The sequence below is a fragment of the Watersipora subatra genome, chromosome 3 (genome assembly GCF_963576615.1).
Source record: "Watersipora subatra chromosome 3, tzWatSuba1.1, whole genome shotgun sequence".
NCBI lineage: Eukaryota > Metazoa > Bryozoa > Gymnolaemata > Cheilostomatida > Watersiporidae > Watersipora > Watersipora subatra.
This window is the reverse complement of record NC_088710.1, coordinates 19,031,735-19,058,256: the sequence shown is the minus strand read 5'-3', so window position 1 is coordinate 19,058,256 and position 26,522 is coordinate 19,031,735. Positions and strand designations below refer to the sequence as shown.

Below are 26,522 nucleotides of genomic sequence, written 5' to 3'. Positions count from 1 at the left end.
TAACTTTTTTACACTTTTAGTAAAAGGAAAATTCAAATTAGGATTCGTTTTTGTTACACAAAAAACGCAAAGCTACCAAAAGTAACCTACTAACAACTCTATATACAAAATACAACACCGAAAGATACCAAAATATACTTGATTAAATGTGGGTCTCACAGCCCGAAGATGTATGAATAGCTTTTGAGATATACAGCATTTCAGGCTATCCACAAATAACTGCCGTGATGAACTGATGGAACCATTTAAAACTAGAATCAAACCAACCGCTAACCTAATTTGCTCATAAACCCATAGCTTTATTTCAGAATTATCCTGCTTGTATGGTATATGCTAGTGCACCGATATCACTTTGTGTACATTCTGGTGAAAGTCAGGATGGACTACGGAGCAGTCAAGGGATAATAGATAACTAGCTGAGATGACAGGCATTCTTCAACATGTTTTACGGTGGTAATAAGTGTTGCCATGCCAACAAAGAACAATGGAAGAACTTTGGATACTCACCAGTGAAAGAAGAAACAGCTTAAATAAACTGATAATGATAAATTTTACGCAAATACCACAATCACCAATGACCAAGTCCAAAAACGTAACAGTTGGCATGGCAAACAGCCTTTTTTGTTCAATATGGTGCTACAAAATAAAATAACATGTTTTGAAGAAATGGGATATTGAAGTTGAACTAACACAAACTTTTAGTAGATTTTACCAAAATTTTTTTATCATTTGCGATTGTTTTTGATGTTTGAGGTGATATTACTATCAGGATGTTTTTCGATTAAAATCGATAAAACTTGATCATGATTAAAACGCTCAGAAGAAAAATATGTGCAAAATGACATCACTAGTTGCTATCGTCATGATTGTTGATATCAGCTATTGTGCTGCAGCTAAAACATTACGATCCTCTATTTTGTTGATCTCTCTGCGATTATAAATGTCACATCATATTTTTGCTTAATCTGAGCGTTTTAATTGCAAATAAACTTGATCAATTTTAATCTTGAAACATCTTGACAATCAAATCATCTCAAACATTAAAAACAGTTGCAAATGATTGAAAAATACCAATACTTTTTGATGAAATTTATTAAGATTTTATGTAATTTCATCTTTAATTTTAATCAAATCAAATGACAATCAGTAAATTGAGCAAGAGAATCACTCTCTGCTAAGAATAATCAAATGGACGAGTGTTATTATACCAACATATCATATTTTATTTCGATTTTAACAAATCTGACAGCCTACTAAACAAAAAAATTAAGGCTGCGCTAATGCGTTTCATTGTACGCATACATGTACATGTGTTGGTGTTTCTCTGCTAGGAAGCAGAATTCTCTCTCTCATGAATAATGTATGATTATCTGGCTTGCAAAAAAGTTGCAAATCCTTTTTGTAAATCATTGCAAAAAGTAGAATAAGGTAGATTGCAGAATAAAATTAATGAAATAATACTAGAATGAAATTACTACATAATAGACTTACATATCAAAGAACAAATAACTCTCTTTGATTTATGGAGTTGCATACTCATTAAATGAAGAAGGCAACTCCTATTTCTACAATGTTTGTGGAGAAATTATTTGAGACAAGATGATTGTGAACTGAACCTTTCAAACAAGTACAAACTTATTCAAACTATGAGTGAGATGATGAAGGCAGTTTGCCTTTTTTTATCATGTACTTAAGTGTAACCATGTCAACTATGAGTTCTACAAACTCTAGGATTGTCAACAATGTCCAGCCTATCCAAAGTCCGAACACGCCTCCTACAAAACACACAAAGGATACTGTAAAAAGTATGACAAGTTTGACGGCAGTAAATACATTCAAATTCACTCGAAGGTTTAAAAAAAATAAAAACAGCTTTTATAATTATCAGTTGATTGTACTAGCTGTATGTATGCATGTATAACTTTTTGTTGGGATAGATCGGCATCAAAAAAATGATGGTTTTCGTTACTTGCCAAAAAAAGACAAAAAAATGAAAGGACAGAAATCAGAAATTATTAAGTGAGTTAAACAAAAATGTTTAAAAAGTAGATATTGCATAGTAGTATTGTATAGTATTGAAAAGAACCGGACTAGTTGATTAAAGGTTGTAGTGACAGAAAGATCATAAACTGAAACATATGAGAGTAGATGCTGCAGCCGTTTCGAATTTGGCCAATGCGACCCACGAAGCTCTCACAATATCACCTGCAGAGATCTGCCAATAGCACTCGCACACATGCGTTTAACAATACCACATACACAAATTTGGCAATAACACTCGCACTCTGAAGATATCATTAAAACAAACCTACACATAGCTATCCCCCGTAGCTCTATAAATATGATATACCTACCTACATGTATTAATATAGCTCTGACAGTATCTTTATCACAAGTCGACTTAAAAGACCTAACCATATACATGTAGCTAGTAATATAACCTACATGAGTCTACAAAGCTCTAACAATACGACGCCTTCCATTAATACTAAGCCAAAAATTTTAATAAAAATACACAGATACGCTATTAATAGCTACCTAGATGGCTGTGACAATACAACTTGTGCAAATCTGTCATTACTCCTGACACCAAAATATTCAAATATACACCTTACAGGATTGTCTACTCATACTTGTAAGGCTCTGCCAAAACCATTACTACAGATCTGCTATTAATGCTCCTCCATACAGCTCTGACCTCCTACCCAGATCTGTCATCATTACATACCCTGTTATTCTGACATGACTGACTGCACTCTACTCTACAGCTGGTAGTTCTGAGGTCACTAACCTAGCTCAGATGCATATTCAAAATCGCTGACTTCAGCTTTTTCTGTGAGAATCATTGTTGACATGCTGCCAAAGTACAGCTGTATTTTTATAAAGTTTTCCGATATGATGTCATCTGTGAGCTCAGACGCAACCACATACCGACTTATTTCAGGAATGAGTTGGGGGTGGCTCTCATTCAGCTCACCTACCATCTTTGCCTGCAAAAAGAACAAGAGCTTTAGAGACATAGCAAAATGTGACAACAGGTGCTAGATTCGTTTTAAAAACCTAATTAGCATTTAACACTAAGTGAAAACATTATGAAAAGCAAACAATCCCTCCATCCTTCCTCATCCTATTGAGAGAATATAATGAGAATCTGAGAGGGGGTTTTAAGTGCAAACACATAATGATACAGATAGCATCCTGACGGACAGTATGCACATTAGCAATACTTGTAACTTAAAAAACATGAGGCAAATGCTTCACAACTCATTCCTGCTGTTTTTGTCACTCAATAATTGGCTGACATTTAATATGTTGGTTTCCTCCACTTATAGCGTGTCCACTCATATTTGCTGATATTTGTCAGTTACTAAGAAAGTTAAGAGTTATTTACAAACTTGACCTCAAACAATCCTGTCATCTTTAATAAAAATTTTTGCATATGAACTAAGTATGAATGAATAATAATAACCACAATGAATTCAATAAAAAACATAAAAAATGTAAACTAAAAAAACTTTTTCATGTATACAGAGTCCGAATAAAGCAAAAATCAGAACTTTGAATTTTATTGATATCAGCAAGAAGATATTACTAGTCAAGTTAAAAAAAACAACAGAAACTAACCTGCTTAAAAACACAACTGCCCAAAAGCAATACTTCAAACTTGCATATTGCAAAGAGAAGATAATTCCCAGGTAGATGCAAGTACATAGATGGTTTTTTCTCAATTTTTCTTTTCCAAACAGCTGACTTTAAAGCATGTGACAGACCAGCTACTAGTTGAACAGGAGTTATAATTTTCAAACTTCTCGAAAGATAAACATAAATTCTTTCTTGTAATTTATTTACTAAACAGTGATTTTTATTGATATGAGTGACACATGAAGTGACACATGTGACATATGAAGTGACACATGTGACACATGAAGTGACACATGTGACATATGAGTGACACATGAAGTGACACATGTGACATATGAGTGACACATGAAGTGACACATGAAGTGACACATGTGACATATGAGTGACACATGAAGTGACACATGTGACATATGAGTGACACATGAAGTGACACATGTGACATATGAGTGACACATGAAGTGACATATGTGACATATTAGTGACACATGAAGTGACACATGTGACATATGAGTGACACATGAAGGGCATGTTGAGATTTTTTTTACCTATTCAAATTCAGGATCAAGTCCGTAAAAAAGCGCTATTTAGAGGGCCACTGTTCACTTCAAAGAATTTACAAAATATTTTATTTAGAAATTTCTGCCTCACAAGTAGCTTCTAAATAATTGAGTTTAAATATTACTAAACTGTATGCTACAGTTACAGCACAGTCTATCTATATATTTCTAAGTGTTGGTGTGTAGTTGTGTTGAGCTACAGCTATTAAAATCTTCGAAATAAAATTCTGCAAACTCAAAGAGTTGAACTCATGGACATAGCGACCACAGGTTTTATATCCAAGCACTCTACCACTGAGCCAAATCAACCATCATGCTTTGATATGTTCTCATACACACTGTAACGTCTGCTATAACACACTAATTATTTTAGCGCCCACGCGTTACGATACTCCGTTAAGAAATATTTTGGAACACAAGTATATGCAACACGATGCTTCTTCATTCTTTTTTCATTAGGGCAAATTTTTTTCGCCCCACGGTAATAATTTATCTCAAACCTAAAATTTGGTGATTTGTATAGTGATCATATGATGTGCGTTATTAAAAGATATACATCGCTGAACTCGCCATAGCGGGTTATCTGTAACTGTTATCTGGTATATATCTTATTCGTTATAATAAAAACAATTATAATAAAATATTATAAGAAAACTTTTATTAAAAGTTTGAAGTTTACTAAAATACATGGTAAAACTTTCAAGTATGTGTTTAGTAAACTAAATTCATTTAAGTTAGATTGAGCATTTATGTTAAACGTCTGTCTCGAAATTAAGAACTCTCTACGTAGTACTATGTAATGTGATATTACCTTGCAGATCACAACCTTGCAGATCACAAAATGCACTAAAGTCATTGTAAGTACCTATAGTTACTAAGGTTAACATAGTATTTTAGTACTATTTTTAATGATGAAGATCTTTACCAGAAGGTTATTGCATCAGATAAGGACTATGGGTTTCTATACTACTCTTTGTACATCTATAGCCTATAATATTTTCGCAAGCCAACACTGAAACAAACTGAAATCATAATTGTATACTAAATAATTTTTGATTGTAGTCATAGCGAAATAGATTATATTTAGCCATTACATGCTAATGATTTTACATTTAAAAGCCTTTACATTTTTATTTTTTTCTTAGAATTTATTTCAATGAAACACTCCTTTCAAGTTATGAAATTTTAAACTTGCAGTTGTTTAAAAACCTTTACAGTTGTTTTTTTATTTTTGATTTACTTGTCCTGTAGAAAACCTTTTTTTCATGATATGAAGTTTGAAAGTTACAGTTGTTTGACAAAGTTTGAAAACCTGTACAGTTGTTTTTATTTTTTCTCTTTATGTTAACTGCACTTCTCTCATGATATGTAGTTTGAGAGTTAGAATGGAAAATGTTGTTATATATGTTAAATACAGATCAATTTTTTGGGAAAAGACTTTTTTATTACCTAGGGTAGTACAGCTAACCTATTTATATATTTCAATGTTTGTCTGTCTGTTTGTTTGTCTGTGTGTCCAATGATAGCAATAAGGTTTTAGGAATAATAAATCCATTGTGCACTAAATTTGAACTAATGACCTCCAGCTCTACAGACAGGCATTTATCAAATGCACTACACTGTCCAGTTAGCTATACTGTGGAATAAAGAGGCACACATTTACTACACATGCCAATCTACCATGACGCTCAGCACTGCAGCTAGCGCTATGTGTGAAACCATACCAGAAGAAAAATGCATTAACTCACATGGCCAAAAGACAATTACAATCAATATAGAACTGTGTAGGCACTGCAGTCGGTAAAGTATGAATTACACAGAAATAAACGCAGTACACTAAAATAAACAAAATACTTTCATCTAAAAGTTAGCATGGTGAATGTTATTTATGTTGATTGAAAATAAATTTGATGTGCAACAACTTTTTTATTACCCAGCTAATTATTATATAAGGTATAAGCGAATAACCTCCTCGTCATTGACAGAGTTCTGTTCACCCAAACCAGAAGGACTTCAGTTCCGATGCTTGGTAACATTGTCTAGCACTGACTCCATAAATACCATGCATACCAATGTGTATACGTATATAATAGTGCAATATATGATACATGTAATATATGATACATGTAATATATGATACATGTAATATATGATACATGTAATATATAATACATGTAATAGCAAACAAATATTAAAAAACTTTCAATTGTTCAGGCTTCTAGATTACTAACATGAATATAACTGTTGTCAGAAAACTCAGGCACATCATTTCTCTACTACATATATGTTGTGGCAGCACTATAGGTGTTTTTGGCTTATGTTTAGAGCAGCGTAAATATTCAGACATCTTTTAGTTTTTAAAAAATACACAGGGAATATTTTCACGATCTACATTTATAAAACAATTTTGTTGTTTTTAGAACACTTCGTTTAAGATCACTTTTTCTGATGAACTGTATATCCAGTAAGACAGTATGAATTTTAATTATCAAAAACCATAGAGTTCATAGCTTAAATAATGAAACAATTAATTTTAGATCAAATTTATGATCAAACTATTTTCACAGTTATTATGACAGAACAAAATAATGAGTATGTAATTCATGTCTGACCTTATAAGCCTTGGTTGGCCAAGAAATTGGGGCTGCGTTGGTTGCGTAAGTGATTCCCCTGCAAAAGTCAGCAAACTTTGACAGCAAGAACAACAGCTAGCTGAAATTTAACATTTGTTTTTAAGTTATAAAATTTGTAGATACGACGTGACAGCTAAAGTCTCATCTTGTTCTAGTCATCTAATGCGGCTATTCATCAAAAATCCAATGTTTAAAGCAAAAGTTATGCAAGGTTTGCTTTGTAGCAGAAGTTATGTACAACTAAAGAACTGACCTACACAAATCCTTGCACTCTGTACACTTGAACTCTCCATGATCATAACCATGCCACAGTTCTTTCCAGCAGTCTGAGAAATAAGCACATAAAAGTGATTATGTTTAGAGTGGGAAGTTGTTCAACCCTGACATATCAAGTTTATCCGTTCTAAGACTTTTTGCATACGAAAGCTGTCATAGAAATCACACACATTTTCCATTAAAATGCACTGCATTTTCTTTATGTCATTTATACATCAAGTAATTATATATATCATTAAAATTGTAATACATAAAATTATACAAAAAATATGGAAATTAAATTTTACATAAGAGTTAAACAAAATAAAAATAAATATAAAAAGTGTCAAACTCAACTTTGTTTTCGTAATTGATTATTACACCCACCCTTTGCACTTTTACTTTTTTACGTTTTTTTTTGCATTTTCGTAAGTTTCACTTCCTTCTACTTGATAACTGCTAAAACAAGTTTTTCTTAAGTGTCAATCTCAAAATTTTAGCTCATGTTTTCTTTGGTAATTATTTTTGCTCGAACTTCTATAAAAACATGGCCATTTAGTTTTTACCACAACTATTACTCACCCTAGTCTTTGCAAAATTTACCAACCAAAAACTGGAACAAGAAAGTGTAAAACTCTAGCATGTTAATGCAACAAAGAATCAAACTACAGGTATGCGAAGAAGAACTTCATACACATTTAGCGTGTAACACATAGCGTGCACTGATTTATAAAACTAGACCGTGTGGAGATACGATGAACATTTTATGTGGGAAACTTTTTTTAACACATTCAAATATTGGCTTAAATGAACGACAGGTGTGAAAATTAATTGCAAGTTAAAATCAAACTGCACAGCCTTTTATGGTCAGTAGTGTCTCACACCTATAACACACGCACCCTCCCTTTGATGATTTTTGTGCAAAAGGGACAGGTGAGAAAGAGAAGTCAGTACATTTTATTATGCAAAGTTTGCTGATAAATTTTTAAACTATAGCATGAGTTCCTACATGAAAGACCTTTCCATGGTTGGTTTAGTACCCAAGTAGATGTGCTTTTCTCTTGTGATTTAAGCTATAAGTTTTAACGATCGAATTGTTTGAACCTAAAACATATCTAGAAAGAAGAGAAAAAATAAACATCTAAAACAGTCAGAGAGGGAGAGACCAGCAGTTGGTGTACCAATATTAATAATAAGACACATAGCTAAAAGTAGCAATGTGTCTTATGAACAAAGCAGCCAGCCATACTAAATAATGAAATTGTCTCCGCTTTACTCCATGATCTGTTGATTTTTATAGCTAATGCAAGAAAGTGTTGATTTTTATAGCTAATGCAAGAAAGTGTTGATTTTTATAGCTAATGCAAGAAAGTGTTGATTTTTAATACAATCAACACTTTCTTGCATTAGCGATCAACAAGTAAAAGTAAAAATATAATTTTCACAAGTCTTCATTGTGCACCTCTACTAGCAGCTAATTTTTTCCACTGACAAACTTTTTAGTTTCTAGAGATAAACAACTCTGTGCTTCTAAAATACTGAAATTAGACCCATACAAGAAACAACTTTCTAATTTGTTCAAATACACTTGCTGAACAATGGATTAGGAAAATGCAAAACTGCAGCTCTATACCAGCCACAATGTACCTGCCAGAAATGACCAGATATTTTTGGCCATTTATATAGCGCTGTCGTACGATTCCATGAATTGGGTTATGAAAGATTAGCAGTCCATCGCTAAACTGTGAAATAACATGGTGCACTCCCTATTACAAAACAGTGTCCTAAATGGTTATTCCCACGATTCAAGCTGTAAATGATGTTTTAACATTGAACGAGATAGTTGATTTTCTGTGCAAATATTCAAAATATATTATTTCTGCTGCCCTTCTTCAGTGACCACAAAATGATCTAAAGATGAAGATATATCAACATTTTTATTGAGCGTTCAAGTTTAAGTATATAAAAACCAAAGTTGCTATTTTTTTAAACCAAAAGACAAAAAGACCATCCGCTGTAAAAAATAGCCAGTTTGCTAAAATAAACAAAAAACTTACCTCTTGGCCACCTTCAATAATTGTCAACGGTTATGTATTTGGCTCACAAACTTCATAATTAAAAATGAATTTACTCAAAATTCACAAAATTTTAATAGTTTATCAAAAGTGTCGGTATGCTTCTATTGTTTGCGATTGTTTTTTATGTTTGAGGTGGTCTGAGTGCCAAGATGTTCCAAGATTAAAATCAACAACACCCGATCGCAGTTATATGCCCAGGAAAAATGTGTAAAATGACGTCACCAGTTACTAACGTACTTATAGTTGATATCAGCTATTGTGTTCAAGTTCAAGCGCTACTCGTCTATATTCTGTCGGCCTATTCTATTCTTGCAAGTATGATTTCTTTCGCTTGATCGGCGCGCTTTAACCGCAATCAAGTTTTATCGATTTTAATCTTGAAACATGCTGGCATCAAACATCAAAACAATCACAAATGATAAAGAAACACTGATACTTTCTGATAAAACCTCCTGAAATCTTGTATAAGTTCATATTTATTGAAGGCTTCATTCAAGTATATGAAAACAAATGTCTCTACAACTTTTATACCTAAAAGGACCATCCACAGAAAAGAACAACCAATCAATTATTGGAATATCTTGATTAAATAAAAGAGAACACTTTGGTATTTAAATAAGTGTTCCACTACATTGTGACACTTTATGGTATATTATAACTTACATCTGTATATATGTAAATCTCACTGCTTGTCGTTTTGTCTTTTTTTAAAACTTTATGTCCAAGTATAGCAATTAAAATCTGGCAAGGAAAAATCTACGAGGCACTGGATTTGATCTCAGGACCTCCGCATCTAGAGACAGGAAACCTAACTATTAAGCTACACGGAATACAATAGATTCATTGGGCAAATAGTCATTACATTGGTTAAGATACTCACGATTAATGCACTTGCCTGACTGTTACACTCTATTGACCATTACGCGTAACAATTATTATGCTAGTACCAAAATGTGCGTATTGTTTTAGCATTGATTTTAGAAAAATCTAGCTTTTCAGATAAAACAGTTACACAAATTCATTAGGTAATTATTCTATTACTCAAGCTACGCCGGGCATTCAGCTAGTCAATTGTAAGGATAAGTAGTTAGTAAAAGATTTTTAAAAGCAAATTTACCAAATCCTGATTAATATATCAGTTTTATAGATTTTTTATCTGAGAGTAAAATTAATATCTGATATGTGGTCTAAAGTTATAATTAATTTATTAGTTTTTTAAAACAGTCGAGGCTAAAACAATAGACTGACAATACAAAAAAAAGATCCACCTGCATCAGTGGTGAAGAAATAGGAAGGATTAGTTAAGTTCTTATATAAGTAAGTATTACTTACTGCTGTGACTCGCGCATGATACCAGGTTCTCTCTGACACAGACTTTACCCTGATGCTGCAAACTCTCATTCCAAGATCTTTTTGGAAGCAGCCAGCTTTCATCAAATTCAGAAAGGTTTCTTTTTAGCTCTTGCACATAGCAGCAACAATTTTTTATTATCTAAAGAATTTAATATGCAGAAGTCAAGTGTACATCTGAAATGGCGAGATGAACTATAGTTTTGAATATGCAGAAACGTTCAAACTTTGTGACGCAATTGGTTAGCCTAAAATCAGTAGTTTTATGTTTATGAATTGTACTGAAACCTTATCTGGATCAGAAAATGTGAGAGATCTGCCAAAGAGTGATATTACACACTACATTCATCAGCGGTGTTATACTTCTTCCATACCACATACATTGTATATGAATACTAGCTATATGATAACATATAATATATAGAACTAATGTTTATTATAGTTATATATTATTCTAACATTAAGATTGGCGATGCCCGGGATTTCTTTTATTTAAACCAGTTAGCCCGCAGGTGGGCGTTTAAGAGGCTGGTTTTTGTAAATAAAATAAAATGGGTAAAAATAAAATATTTATTTTGTACTTTATTCGACTTTTGTATAAACACTAAGTACTAGTTTCAAAACTATTAAAACAAGAGTTGCAAAATATTTTAGTAAACTGTAAATTTTTATCAAGCTAAATTGCTGTGCGCTGTCGTTACAGTAGGGTAGTTTGTAAGGAAATTTACTATGAACTTGTTTTAGACTGAGTTTAATGAAGAAAGTTGTTGTTTGATATGGCAGAATTTTATGACTTAGCAAAAGAGGACAACTTCGGTAACACATCAGTACTAGAATGAAAGGGTGATTTTTAGTGAAGAATAAGACATGCTTGTTACTTCCTTGTTGCAGATTTTTTGTCATCCTGCGTTGTGTCAAAAAGTACTAATTTTTAGCCGCAGAACACTTGCAAACACTTCATGCTATCTGCATATTATTATCCAGATAATATGTTAAAATACTTTATCTGGATAATAATATTAATACGTATAATATGGAAGTACAGATACAGTATTGAAACTAAATATTTTTAGCAAACTGCAGAAAGGTGTGTACTATGTAGCATACGCATGTGGAGTTTGTATGAAATCGGCCAGAAAATGAGAAACCCACAGTATTTATGTGGAGTAACGAACAGATAGACATCTAATGTGCTCGATGAACAAGTTAGTATATGCTGCTAGTGCTTACCATGCGCTGCAGACACGTATTTTCACATATACTCTTTGTGTAATGGCCTGAATAGTAAGTAGTTGGCATCTCATCGGTCTCCCTCAGACAGTCACCGTACCTGCCTCCAAGCCGTCTAACATCTGTCTATAAAATAAAGGGTTGATGGTGAGAGAGTTTTGAGCTTTACTTGAACTATCTATCAATTGATCTATTTATATATCTATCTATCAATATATCAATTTTTCAATAAATCGATCTATCGATCGATCGATCTATCAATCAATTGATTGATCTATTAATCTATCAATCTATCTATCAATCTATCTATCTATCAATCTATCTATCTATCAATCTATCTATCTATCTATCAATCTATATATCTATCTATATATCAATTTTTCAATGGACAATCTATCGATTGATTGATCTATCAATCGATCAATTTTTCTATCATTTGAGATTTTATTTGTTATTTTAGGTGATCTGACTGCCATATTTCAATATTAATATTGATAAAAGTTGATTGCAGTTAAAACGCTAGTAAGAAAACAATGTGCTAAGACTTCCCAAAAAATGATGTAATAACTGTGCATGTTGTTGATAAGTAATAAATATACGGACTCGTCAGCATCGGGTAATCATATGTTTACACGACATTCAGAAGAAAATAATGGAATGAATTCTAACCAAACTATCTTTAAATCATTTGACCAATCTATAGAGATGTATCTGAGGCTATATTTGGAGTTTCATTTCAACAGTCGTAAGTAAATATAAATAAACTATATGTCAATAGGGACAACTGTTCGTGTTAACATATATTGCATTTAAGTTGCAGGTAACACTGCAACTTAAACGCATTAACCAATGTTGTAACAAGAGGGACAAACAGAAAGTTTGACTATTGACATTATAATCTGGGAAGTCTTTTTCTTCTGAGCATTTTAACTGCGATCAAGTTTTGTCAATTTTAATCTGAAAACGTTCTGCCAGTCAGATCACCCAAAAAAGCAAACAACATCTCAAATGAGAAATATATGATGAGTAGGATTCGAATGATAAAATAATGAATAATGACAAATAACTATACTTGCTGATAAAATCTTTTAAAAATTGGCGCAATTTTACCCTCAATGAGCAAATTCATGAATTTTTGTTGTGAAAGCAGTGTAGTGAATTGAGTGGAAAATCTATAAATGCTGCTGACTATCTGATCAAAAATGAAAAAAATCATAGGCAGCGCAGGGCTTGCTGCTAGAAAATGCTACAACTTTGCAATTTGCTTTACCAAATAAAATCTTAGCTAACAGACAAATTAATGACTGTCTTACAGCCAACCATATCCACAAATCTTACCTAGAGCAACTTGCAATAGCTCAGTAAAGCAAAGTAAAATATTACACGAACACTGGTGACTGGCTCTATGACAGAACATGAGGAGATAGCTATATGATGATTAGTTACTGTGAAATACTATGACCCTGTTTTATGAGACAAACAACTACCGTAGTTATAGCAAGTCTGTTGAGAGTCCCTGGGCCAACAGCTATTCCACCTTCATCGGGAATTGCTTCAACGAATGGATGGTGCACTTTGATTATAGCCCCAGCCCATTCCGCAGGTTCATACTTGGTTGAGTAGGCGTATGACTCTATGTTCAAGAGAAGCTCTAACCCTGTATCATAGATGATAGCCTTAGGATTTCAAAACAGGTTTGTAATAGCAAATCAGATCTCTTGCAAAGGGTATAATATATAGAGCTATGTAGACAGAGGGCATGACTAGGGCATGTATAGAGGGTATGAGAGGTAGAGCTATGTAGACAGAGGGCATGACTAGGGCATGTATAGAGGGTATAATATATAAAGCTACGTAGACAGAGGGCATGACTAGGGCATGTATAGAGGGTAGGATAGATAGAGCTATGTAGACAGAGGGCATGACTAGGGCATGTATAGAGGGTATGATAGATAGAGCTGTGTTGACAGAGGGCATGACTAAGGCATGTATAGAGGGTATGACAGATAGAGCTATGTAGACAGAGGGCATGACTTGGTATGTATAGAGGGTATGATAAATGGAGCTATGTAGACAGAGGGCATGACTAAGGCATGTATAGAGGGTATGATAGATAGAGCTATGTAGACAGAGGGCATGACTAGGGCATGTATAGAGGGTATAATAAATAAAGCTATGTAGACAGAGGGCATGACTAGGGCATGTATAGAGGGTAGGATAGATAGAGCTATGTAGACAGAGGGCATGACTAGGGCATGTATAGAGGGTATGATAGATAGAGCTGTGTAGACAGAGGGCATGACTAAGGCATGTATAGAGGGTATGACAGATAGAGCTATGTAGACAAAGGGCATGACTTGGTATGTATAGAGGGTATGATAAATGGAGCTATGTAGACAGAGGGCATGACTAAGGCATGTATAGAGGGTATGATAGATAGAGCTATGTAGACAGAGCGCATGACTAAGGCATGTATAGAGGGTATGATAGATAGAGCTATGTAGACAGAGGGCATGACTAAGGCATGTATAGAGGGTATGATAAATAGAGCTATGTAGATAGAGGGCCAGTACTGATGTACTCTATGGTTACTGAGTCATGTGAAAAACAGCAAGATAAACACATTTTCTTAAACTTCCCATTTAAAACTGCAACAGCAAGGGTTAGACCCACCTAAATGCTGCCATTTTATCTGATTCTTACTCCGTTTATGTTACTTCTAGACACTAAATGCAAAGACCAGCTAACAATTCACTCACCATAGCCTGGTACAGCCTTTGTAGATGTTGCCTTATTCTCTTTGTTGAATGTATAGCAGTTGCCATACTTCCCATCCATGACCAGCTCAAAACTATCAATGCCTACACTCTCATGTTGAAATGTTGCCTGCAGTATGAGATCTTCCTTTTGGTGCCCCAAATTGCTGTTATTCAGTTTCACTTTAAATATATAAAAATGTTTGTTTATTGTTACTTTAGATACATGAAAAAATACATTTAGTTGTACTTTTAATATATTAAGAGGTTTATTTAGTTTTACTTTAAATATATAAAAAGGTATGTTTAGTTTCACTTTAAATATATAAACATGCAGGCTAATTTTAGATCTACCAATACCTATGGTCAGTTTCAATTTGACAATATGAACACTTATGTCAATTTTTGCTTTAGATTTACTGCTAACATAAATTCTTTGAGTAACTTTTTATATGCAAACGGAGTATATTAAATTTCTCTTTAAACACCTTAATAGGAATGTTCAGTTTTATGTTAAATATGTCGATATGTACGCCTTTAATTTGATTAATGGTGTTTTAGTTTGTTTTAAATATAGATTTAATTATAGCCAAGGTGTTTGGTGTGACCACATGTGTGTATAAGAAGGACATGTTTCTTTCTGAATCAGTGAATAGGTAAATTCAGTTTCCCCTTGAATATATAAATAAAAAATACTCAATTTAGATTGATTATTTCGAGGCCTGTTCATTTTTATTCAACATAAGTACAACGAAATATTTTTTGCAGCTTCTAACTTGTTGAAGCCAAAATACAAGTACATACAGTAGTCTGGTTTTGTAGAAACATTTTTTGTCCATTCTGGAGTGCTGAGGGCTGGTTCAGATTCTCGTATAACATTACTATTGCACACTGTCACAGCTGAAACAGACAAAGCTCTCTCAGAGTTCACGTATACTTACAAGGAAGTCGGCTACAAACTTGAAGGGTATATCTTGCACCTACTTTAAAAGTATAACAAGAGAAAGTGGCTTGAACTATTTTTGTTATATACAGTAGACACTCCTCCTAATGTTCTTGAAACACTTACATTATATAAATTTTACATTATATGATCAGTAAAATGCATATAAATTGCATAATTTGTTCCAAGATCTTCCCTAACTCACCCCTTTGGCCTTTCAGATAAAAAAAAACTAGACATAAATTTTTAATTTGAAGACTACAGTAACTGCGCTATTGTTGGTTTGTATTGACAAGCTTTCTCCTTATTATTACCTATTTTTGATTTAGGATCCATGATTACAGTAATCTTATGTGATGTGGGAGTGCACAACTCCAATGTCAATTATATTTTTTTCTTTTTTTCCAGCCAGCATGGTCTATGGTAGCAAGAAAAAATAGAAATGTCTAAAATAGAGTAAGAGAGAAAAACATAGAGCTAGGCCTATATATATTATAATATATTTAAAGGGATCAGACTAAAAGAGCTTTTTTTCATGCTATTTGTAAACTTGCTTATGCTGCTTTGTTATTATAACTGTTCATTGTTAATTGATTTATCAGTTACACAAATCTTAGTACTGTTGTTGTTATAAATAATAATAAACACAGAATAATAAACAACTACTCATGTTATTTAGATAAAAAACACCTATGATTTTTTAACTACAACTTGTATGTGCTGAAGCTATTAAGGCTGTATAGCCTTCAGCACATACAAGTATATCTGAAAGTATATCTGAAGCACATACAAACAGTATATCTGAAGGCTGTATAGCCTTCAGATATACTGTTTGTGACAATAATTATATCAACTTGGTAAGGTGACAAGAATACATGTCAGCTCGAGATACACTTTAAAATGTGATTGAAAGCTAGAGGTGTTCTTAGTGTGAGAAAAAAGTTGAAAATCTTAGGAGTTGCTTCCCCATTAATCTATTCTTATTAGCCTTTATGGCTTTGTTAGCCAAAAGCTATTGCATAGAACCAGTATTTTGGTTGGTGTTATAGAAATAGAACTCCAGTTTTTCCTTTTTGTGTTAGGTTACGGCCCATTTTTTATAAATAATTTAGGCATTTCATATGCATATGGAAATGTGGATGACATTAAACTAATTATTCACTCTACATGTAATTTAACAATTTTTTACAAAGAGATTCTGAAATTTTATCTGAGTCTATATAATGCAATTTCAAAAAACATCATATGAGGCTCACCTGGAAACTCTATGTGTTGTGCTGGCTGTATCGTAACCTCAGTTGTGACATTAAATGCTGCATACTCAATCGAAAGGAAGGTGGTATGCAGAATCAGCAAAATGACCATAACAATGGTCACCACAGCCCAGATTATTTTCTTGCTGCCTTCTGAAAGTAAAATTACACATAACTTAGCCTCAATACACACAGTGGGTTAAATTATAAACAGTGTGCTCAAGTCAACTGCACTGCCTATAACCAGGAACAACTCAAAACACAGAAACACTTTGCTTCTCTGTTTCTGTTTCTCTTGTTTTTCTGACATCTAAACCAATGACAAGCCACATGATCACAATTTTGGTGAAATTCTCTTTACTGGGGTATGCAAACAAAAAACAATAACAGTGCTTGCCAACAGATAGTTTCAAGTATTTAGCTGTGTAGTTTAATTTTAATTCATAGCTCGTTGAGAAGCGTAACACGAGCTGGGCAACAACAAATTTAATTTTAATTCATAGCTCGTTGAGAAGCGTAACACGAGCTGGGAAACAACAAATTATAAAGACTTCCTTTGACTGACCCTCTGATTTTTGACCATCCGCTAAATGATTTTAAACAGTACACAACATGCTGCCTTAAAAATAGATAACTTTAAGTTTGCCTGATTGAAAAAAGTTTTTTAAGCTCAAAAAAATATTATTGGTTATAATTTTAGTACCAAAGAAATGTACCAAAACACTTTGCCTAAAAAGATGTGCAAAACAACTACTAATGCAGTTTATTTCTGAAGCAAAATTAATTGTGGTTTTACGCTGCCACTTATAACTATTTCTATTTATTTAACAAGGCAAGTTTAGGCCTATCTATGTATACTAGTTGTATATCTGACTAGCAATGAGCTAGGTGGTGCCCTGAATTTATCTAATTTTCCATCGGATAGCCTGCAGGTGGGTTTTTTAAGATGCAGGTTTTCTGGAGCCCGGTAAAGTTTTAATATCAACTATTTTTAGCGACCTGGCATAAGGTGCAAAGCAAATGCATGTCAAGCTTGGATAGACTTAGCTGATTAATGGAGAAGCCAATGAACTTTAAGAAGGCCGACAGCCATGCCCACACACAAAAGTAGAATTTACTAATGTAGATTAAGGGTTATAATTATTAAGATTCAGACGGCATGAGTGTGGCAATATCTGGCCCTAACTGCCTGAAGCGCTACGCTAAGCCGACAAGCAGATCGCCTTTCTAAAGGACGCTATAGTAGAGTCATGGTGGTCGACAACATAGCGTGTTGCGCAGGAGTTTGCTTCTAAACAGCGAGACTGAATCCCGACAGAATGAGTGTGACACGGCTGTTTCTATGATGGAGGCAGGTCACTACACTATCACTGTGTGGAAACTTGGTCAATGACAGAGACGCTTGATAACCAAATTTTAAGCTGCCTATGGCTACCAAATGGTAAACCCTTCTGCTTGATGTTAGTACAACTATAATCTTTAAACACGGTAACAATAAACTAACAGCTACCAGCTATTATTAATTGTTGGGTATGACATATTTCTGACCTATAACCTGAACCATTGTCACCGCTGATGTCATTGTAAATGAGCTCTTTCATTTGAAACAAACACAAAACTCGAAATAAAGTGATAGCTCCGAGTGTAGCAACTCTTAAAAACTACATTTTGATTACTTTCCACTATGCTGACTTCAAGATAAAAAACTTTTACAATAATTATAACAACATGAAATGATTTGCAATTACAGTAGCCGTAATCAAACGACTTCTGGCCTAAGATCAATCATTAATTTTAGTTTTAAGCCTATGTACTCATTTTTATACTGTATTGGCAGCCAGCCAGGCACCAACACCCAGCGTTCACGCTGGAAGGTCACAAATTAGTGGCATGCATTATAAATGCTGGTTCACATTACATCTACGCATTTTGTGCCACAATACTTCGGTGATCGGCAATGATAACAATGTTCACAGTTCACACTCTTACAAACCCATCCATGTTTGAATCAGCAAATACTTCATGACATGGTTTTCCCATTTTTCTTTTTAATTTTTTGTGAAAAAACTTCTTTGTTTTCGTGTGCTTAAATCCAATACTAGTCTTGCAGCAACTATCCCAAGCAGAAATAAATATATCACGCGATCCGCGACATACTATCACCGAAATGGTTCACATCGAAAAGGCGGTCATCGATGCTCGGCGCAATATCGGGAAAGTTTGACAGTTGCAAACTTTCCTGGTGTATCTGTGTTGCTTCGCTGAGGCCATCGGTTTACGGTTGACATAATCGACGATGAACGCCAAAAGGAAAACGCTGCCGAATGGCGATATAGTGTGAACCAGATTTAAGCCGATTGATTGTGTAATAGCCAGATCGGCTAACAAGATCAAGTCGGCAGGACCAGATCCGTCTCAGTTGTTATGGACAAAAGAGTCGGCACAGCTACCTCGGCTATACTCAGCGCGGCTGAACTGGTCACACTATGGTTTATATACGAGAGCTGGGTCACATACACAAGATTTAACGAGTTCAATAATTAAAAAAAATGACTGGAAACCATAAGCAGGAAGCAGAGCCTATCGCAGGAGGCGGAGCCTATCGCAGGAGGTGGAGCCTATCGCAGGAGCAAGCATATAAAAGGAGCCTCTCAAGATCGTTACGACAGAACATTGCACACACTTTTTGCATATCTGCTCATATGTTTATATCTGTTCATATCTGTTCATAAAAAGAGCCTCTCAAGATCATTACGGTAGATTATTGCGCATACTTTCTGCATACCTGTTCATTTGCTTATGGCATTGAACTTCATGTATACACCCGTATTTATTATTAAAAATATCTTATTATGGCTAAATACTTTGTGTGTTTATTTGCTGTTTTGTAGAGAGTAAAGGAGCGGACAGTTTCCTTCAGAATAAACTATTTTGCATTTTAAATTTAGTGCAGCTCGTATCTTTGTTATAAGAATAAATATATGAACATAAATTACACATTATGAAAAGATTCAACCTACTTGGTGCGTTATAAACATGGCTGATGCCTTGCGAAGAGGTTTTACTGCAGAATGCTTCTCCAATGACTTCTAGACTGAGGTCAACTTTCTCATTCTAAAAGAGCAAGTTAACCAAGTTATAAAGACACACAAAATATAGCAAAAGATCTTGGTCACCAGGGTTAACATTTACACAAAGATGATGAAAAACCAGATAAGTAATTTAAGCCTGCTGACCTTGAATACCTAACCCATTCATCTATCAAAAATTAGTCTGCTTTTAATTAGAGATTTTTGACCCAAGGCTACCTCGACATCTCAAGTGCAAAATACCTTTCTTTTAACAGTAAACTAATTAATTTCATCTCAGCATCTGTGTAGTTGGCATTTACTTCATCTTCTATTGTAAAAGATCACACCAAAGAACCACAAAGTTAAAAGTTTAACGAAAAGTCTCAAATCAGCATGCTAGGGTTAGTAAATTCCTTATTTGAGGTAAATGCTGCCGGTCTAAAGCCATAAAATATTTTATTTATTGCTCGCGTTAGCTAAAATTTCGAGCCCATAGACGCACTTAGATCTAAAAGCACAACTAAAATGGTGCATTAATTTGTTTAAAAGTTGCAGATTCAAGACCAGCTATAGAAATCTGTTTTTGAAAGTAATCACAAACACACACAAAACAAAAATGGCATCGAAATTGGAACATTCATTTTGCCCGAATACTAAAAACTCGCAAATTAAAACAAGTAAGCACTAACTAAAAATTCTAACTAGCACTTCATGTATTTCCATTCATCAATCAAATTTATCAATGTAAGTATAAATTTTCAGAAAATCTAAATTATTGCTGTGTAACCAAAAGCTACTTGAATCATTGCAGTTAAAGCTATTGCTGCCATTTTGTTTTAGCATTCAAGGCACCTCTAAAAACTCTTATTATTGGAGTAATTTAAGTAATTTTATATAAGCAAGGTATGAATATATAACTGAAATTATAAGATAAGCGCTGTTACAAATGTGTGACAGACACACCTGTTTTTATATGTGAACTGCTTTTAAGTCACGTTTGGAGTTGTCTCAACATGTTTAACAGTTTATGGAGTCTGTTCACTGCTATTATTAGCCTAATTATCTGCAGAAATTACTTCATCATGTTCAAACTGTTTTAATGTGATTTGTACTTTAGGCAAGGCGGGATGCACTCACTGAGCTTATGACAATCATCTGCAGGTTACCTGAACTACATGTAGGTCAAACAATCGTAGAATCTCTTCAATTGCCAATAATTACCATATCCTTCATCAAAGCGATATTTTGGTCATTTCCAATTAAGAATGCTGTAATATGTATAACCATTGGCCGCTCTGTTTACATGTACTTTTGTTGGCTTACACAACAGTTAAACCAATCTAATTAGTAATTTATCCAAAAAGAAACATATATATTCCGGAAAAGAATTCAAGCTAAAAATGTTATTCCCAAAATGACTAAATAAAAACACAGGTTTAGCTGTCTCGTGACTTTCTCAAGCAAGTAAAGTCTGTGCTGTATTTTCTAGCTAATCTAATTTTTCAGCTCATTTAATTAAAATGAAACATGATGTAACTCATTTTAAATACTGCTAAAAAAGATTTAATCCATGATCTATAGTTGTGCAATTTTTTACACTACTTTCTATTGTGGAATTTTGGGAGACACTGTTGGTTTCACAGATGACTGTGTTCAATCAACAATGGATAAAAACATCCCATTAGTTTATTAGAGTGTGATAAACTAAAAGTTTTCTTCCATCAAGCAGTCTGTGTGCTGTAGTACTATCTTGCAGCTAGCCATGGTTTCTAGGCAACGACTTGACAACAAAAAACTGGAAAGCATGCAAATTGTTAAGCAAAACCCTGAATACTGCAGAGTGATGTCACCAAAGGAGTGTGAATGGTTCTAATACAGCTTTTTAACACTTCAAGTGACATAACTCTTTCTATAAGTGACTCTGGAGACTTAAGTATACAGTGATAACCACAAAGTGTCCACTTTTATCAAGCTATGAAGCAAAATACATGTTAAGGATTTGGAGTCTTTGAGCTCCTTATCACCAGCTGTGTTTTGTGTCTGGAAAACAACGGAGTGTTTTTTGCACCCAATTAGCTTATATCAGAGTAAAGTACAGGGAGAGTAATGCCATCGGAAGTATACAAACGGCATAATGGGTCCATTTGTGCTCTTTTGGCAACATTACTCCTTTATGAGTCGCTCTGATCCCATGAAATTTTCTCAAAATAGTTACTGATAGAAAAACAAAGAAAAAATCTAAACCTACCTCATTTGGACGTGAGAATCTATACTTGAGACTTGGCTTTCTCCAAGGGTGAACTGTATTGTCAGCGACAGCATCACCGCTGTCATCAGCTGAACCTACCTCCTTCTCCATCATCTTAGAAACAGAAGTTAGTAAGTGAGCTCTGAGTCACGACTAAGTAAGCGCTGAGACTGCATATTCAACGAGTCACATAGTACATATTGTCAGTCACACAATAAGCAATTCAATGAGCTCTCATCTATCGTTTGAACTCACTGCCCCAAATTAATTTGGAATCAGTACATGTGCTAAACAGATACAGGGCGTATTTGAGTTATATAAGATGAAGCTTAAGGACTGATTGGACAACCTTTAACAATATTGGCACACATGTGAAACGTAAAGGTAAGGCCACACGTATCGTGTAATTTCAACTAATCTGGGAAATTCCATTCGTACAAAATTTCTGACCTGCCACACGGAGTTTTCCCACCACGGATTCGTACGAAACTAACTTTCAACTAGCCAATCAGAACGCGGTGATAAATTGAAGCCGATTCCGTTTCAATCATTTGCTTCAGTACAAACATGCGCAAAAGAAAACGACCTTCAACATTCAACTAACCTTTTCAACCGACCAATCAAACAACGATTCGTAGGAATTTCTGACGTTTCATCCAATTCAGGATTCGTTCATCGTGCGCAACCAACGATGGATGAATTCGTCCAAATGTCAATTCGTACGAATCGTTTCGTCTAAATTTCGCCAATTTCGTGAGAATTTTGTCTCATGTGGCCCTACCTTTAGCCAAGCGCTGTATAACCAATCCAAAACCTACGGCTATGCTGTAATAGCATCATAAAATCCTAGCTGCTTAATCTTGTTGCAAATATACTATCTAAGACTGAACTATTCAAACCAATAAAATGACCCTTTAGTGTGTCTCTGAAGAGGCTGAATACAGAACACTAAAGTAACTACAGGATGTTTACGAGGAACTGCGCTTTAAGTAAAGTGGTGCAGTTACTAAATTACCAGTGTAATCAGTAAGGTTAATGTGTGCAACATTTTTCTTCATTTGGTAAATTTGATACAACAAGAACTGTATCCAACAAATTGCATTTCATGAGCAACGATGGTCTTTAGAGATGCAGCAGAGCAGCGGAGGTTGAGTAGTTATTTGCACCTGGCAGCAAACAGAAATCAAGATTCAGTGTTGTATCATCACTTGTTGTTTATGAGTATTTAACAATAGAAATGGATATGATATTACTAATCAGTATTATTACTATTATTATCGTTATTAATAATAGTAATGATATTAATAATAAAAATAATAAAATAGTAATAATAGCAATAATAATACTGTAATAATTATTACAGTAAATAATACTGTAATAATTATTACCAGTTATTACTATCAGCTGTTTCATAAGAATATTTCTCAACGACACTAGATACTTAATCTCTGTGATCTATAATTTGGCACCCCTGACCCTCTCTCACGGTACACTAGATTTCTAAAGTACTGGTTTAGCATAAAAACTTGCCGCCTTGCATTATTAGACTAATTTATCAATGATATGATATGAGTGGTAAACAAATGCCTATTGAGGTTTCCATGGCAACCAGGTTGCATGCGCATTATCTAGTGGAAATAATGAACTGTGTTATATTGTCTGAATGTTAATTCTCAATAATATCATTGAAGTGAAACTGAGCTCTTTTTACAGATATATAAAAAACTAGATTTAATGCTTAAAAATGAAATTGAACTTTTTAGCATTGCTACAACTTTGAATTGAAGCTTTAAAATATGGCCAAGGAAAAATGAACAATGGCCTAATAAATTTGGAAGAAAAACATGGTTTTTCCTTTCTATTTCGGAAGTTACTTGGAATCTTTTTTATAAGAAGGGCCGTGTCTGCCTTTCTTACAAAATATGAGAGATTTGAATGCTCACTTACACTGGCTGCCAAAAACCAAAGCAGTGTAAAACGAACATTCGGTCAATCAGTATCATCAAACTGACTCAAACTATAACAACATGACCTTCCTACTCTTGTCCGCTTTTGAATAACGAAATCCTGTGTTTAACATCTCATAATGCTAAAACAGTTCCCCAGTCACTATTACTCAAAACGTGTACAAGATAAGCTGGCTTACCGGGTAGCTGGAGTCTGAATGCTCGGTAACCATAGCGCATGACACTGTCACTTCTGATTGAGAATGGATATTAGACAATAGCATTGGTTTCAACTCTCTGAAAGTGTGTCTCTGTGAAGGCTTAGCTTTTCAAGGGCATAGAGAGAAGATCTTGGAAGAAGACATGAGGGTTGTTAGCCGACTCCAATTCATGGCGCATTGTCCTTGTTCACAGCCCTAACAAACAATGAATAGATAAATTTAAAAGAAACTGAACAGTGGATTAATTGTGTTACTATCCATCTGAAAGAGTTACTTATCTGTAAGGTGAATTATGCAATAGCCTTGCCTTTAACCTTGAACCAGCCGCTATCATTTCAACTTACCTTTCCGACAACCCTGTGTCTATTCATCTCTCACACTTTCAATATAAAGATATCATCATCTCTACATTACACGCATGCACACATGATATTTTTAAGAATGAAAAATATCACAACACTTACCCCTTCTGGTGATGCTTTCTTTTCCATTACGACGAGATATATGTGACTGAAAGTTAACTGGGGGAAGTTCTGCAGACCCAATTTATCTATGCAACTACTACAGTCTACATAATAAGCATGAAATAGTTTTGAATAGCTAATAGATGTCATGTGACACTCCTTAGCTATCACTCATGCATAAAGCAAACACGCATTCAACCATACTCCTAGAATAGTTAGTAATATTAGTGCCAGGAGGGCACACTGTGATGAATTACCTTCAACTTTTCTTACCTTAACTGAGCGGCACTTCTATAACTAGATACTACATTCACTGTAAGAGAGAATAGCAAAAGTTTAGTGAGTTTACAAAATACATTAACTAAACAAAAACCTGAGCTAACCTTCCATACTACTAAAGTTTTCCAGCTGAAGAGAAATATGCTTGAGACAGACTTCAAGCAACTGCTGGAGTTGTACAAAGTTTTAAAGCTTTTATGAAGAGTTTCTATTCAAAACCATGTGGACGTCGTTGAAACTGATGGAGTTGGACAATTACCATGAGATATGAGTTGAGCAGCCCATCAAGTGCAAAGGTTTGTGGGTTGCAGGTCACAAAACGGTATCAAGCTTACTTCTGTCTGCAAAATGGATACTATTTTACAATTTGTCTGTTTTGATGTTGAATTTTGTAGTGAGAAGAGTTGTTCAAACCTTATAGCAATGATTCAATAAGTCCCAAAATGATGATAGCATTTTAAAAGTTTAAATTCTTGGTCTTTTGTGCAAGATCATAGGGCGAATAATTCTGTTAAAGTTTCTGTACTTGAGTAGCCTAAGCGAAGAAAGGGCTTGTTGAAAGAACAAAACAGGACATACATTTGAAAAAGATCGTGTTAAGTTTTTTCGGTTATAATTTGTGAATATTTTATGTAGGCCTACATGTATTATCTTTGTCAAGGTTACATTGCATGCATGTGTTTTTTTGATATTTTGTTTGTTTTGAAAATTGCTAACAGCCTGCCTCAGCAAATCAAATGGCTTCACAAAGTTGAAATCAGTTCCATTAGCCAATCAGCTCAAGGTGTGTTTATTATACCCAGCAACATTCTCCGGGACATTTTAAAAGAGAGACGGAGAAAGAGAGTTGTGCCCTCAATACCTTGAAGACTTTAGCTTACACCCCTTCTATAATGAATATATTATAGTAATGCGTGAATGAAATCACAATGCAACTCTTTAAATGCTGTATACTAAATCATGTATTATAATTTACTATGTAAAAGCTGAAAAACTGGTAAAAAACCATGTCTTTGCAGTTGAAGAACTTTTTTTGTAGCTTGGTGAGGTAGCATCTCTTTTAGACTCAGCTGGCAGAAGCAGCCCGTGTTGAGCATGCCGATCTACACTTGCAAGACTTTATGATGAGCCCTTGGTCAGTGTAATGTGAAGAAAACTTCCCAACTCAAATATTATGAAGTTAGCTCTACACAGAAGAGAGTCTTTAAGTCAGATGAAAGCGGACAGGAATACAGATAAATAATCACAGTATTAGGTTTGTTTTAACATAGCATAAAAGTTATGTGCAGCTAACCACAAGTTTTTTGAAATATACTTTGTTAACAAATTGGAAGCAATAGCTCTAACCCTACTTTGAGATTTTTATTGGTGAAGCTGGCTTGACCAACAAAAGTTTGAACTAAACAACCGGGTCTCAAACCGCATTGAATATAATCGAGGTTAATATTATAAAAGCTATACATGTATACTGTAGCTTATTGAAAATCACTAGTACTTAGGCTAAACTGGAGTTGTATTCTAATTTTGAGAAATAGCTCCTACTGCTCAGAAAGTCAAGTTGTCTTAGGTTCCTGAATAATGTAACTAATACTTCCT

At 34.2% G+C, this 26,522-nt stretch overlaps 1 protein-coding gene across 1 annotated transcript; it reads right to left on the bottom strand.

Moving 5' to 3' along the window:
* Window positions 1–1,494: 1,494 nt before the first annotated feature.
* On the bottom strand, window positions 1,495–24,758 carry LOC137391287 (FMRFamide-activated amiloride-sensitive sodium channel-like). The gene is made up of 14 exons (XM_068077712.1): window positions 24,648–24,758; window positions 24,163–24,378; window positions 22,017–22,130; window positions 19,718–19,811; window positions 16,701–16,850; window positions 15,306–15,401; window positions 14,505–14,684; window positions 13,233–13,402; window positions 11,746–11,871; window positions 10,498–10,657; window positions 7,086–7,158; window positions 6,812–6,869; window positions 2,792–2,990; window positions 1,495–1,775 (listed from the first exon to the last, which is right to left on the bottom strand). The coding sequence occupies exons 2-14, from the start codon at window positions 24,244–24,246 to the stop codon at window positions 1,645–1,647; spliced, it is 1,635 nt and encodes a 544-aa protein (XP_067933813.1). The 5' UTR covers window positions 24,247–24,378; window positions 24,648–24,758; the 3' UTR covers window positions 1,495–1,644.
* Between the last annotated feature and the right edge of the window lie 1,764 nt (window positions 24,759–26,522).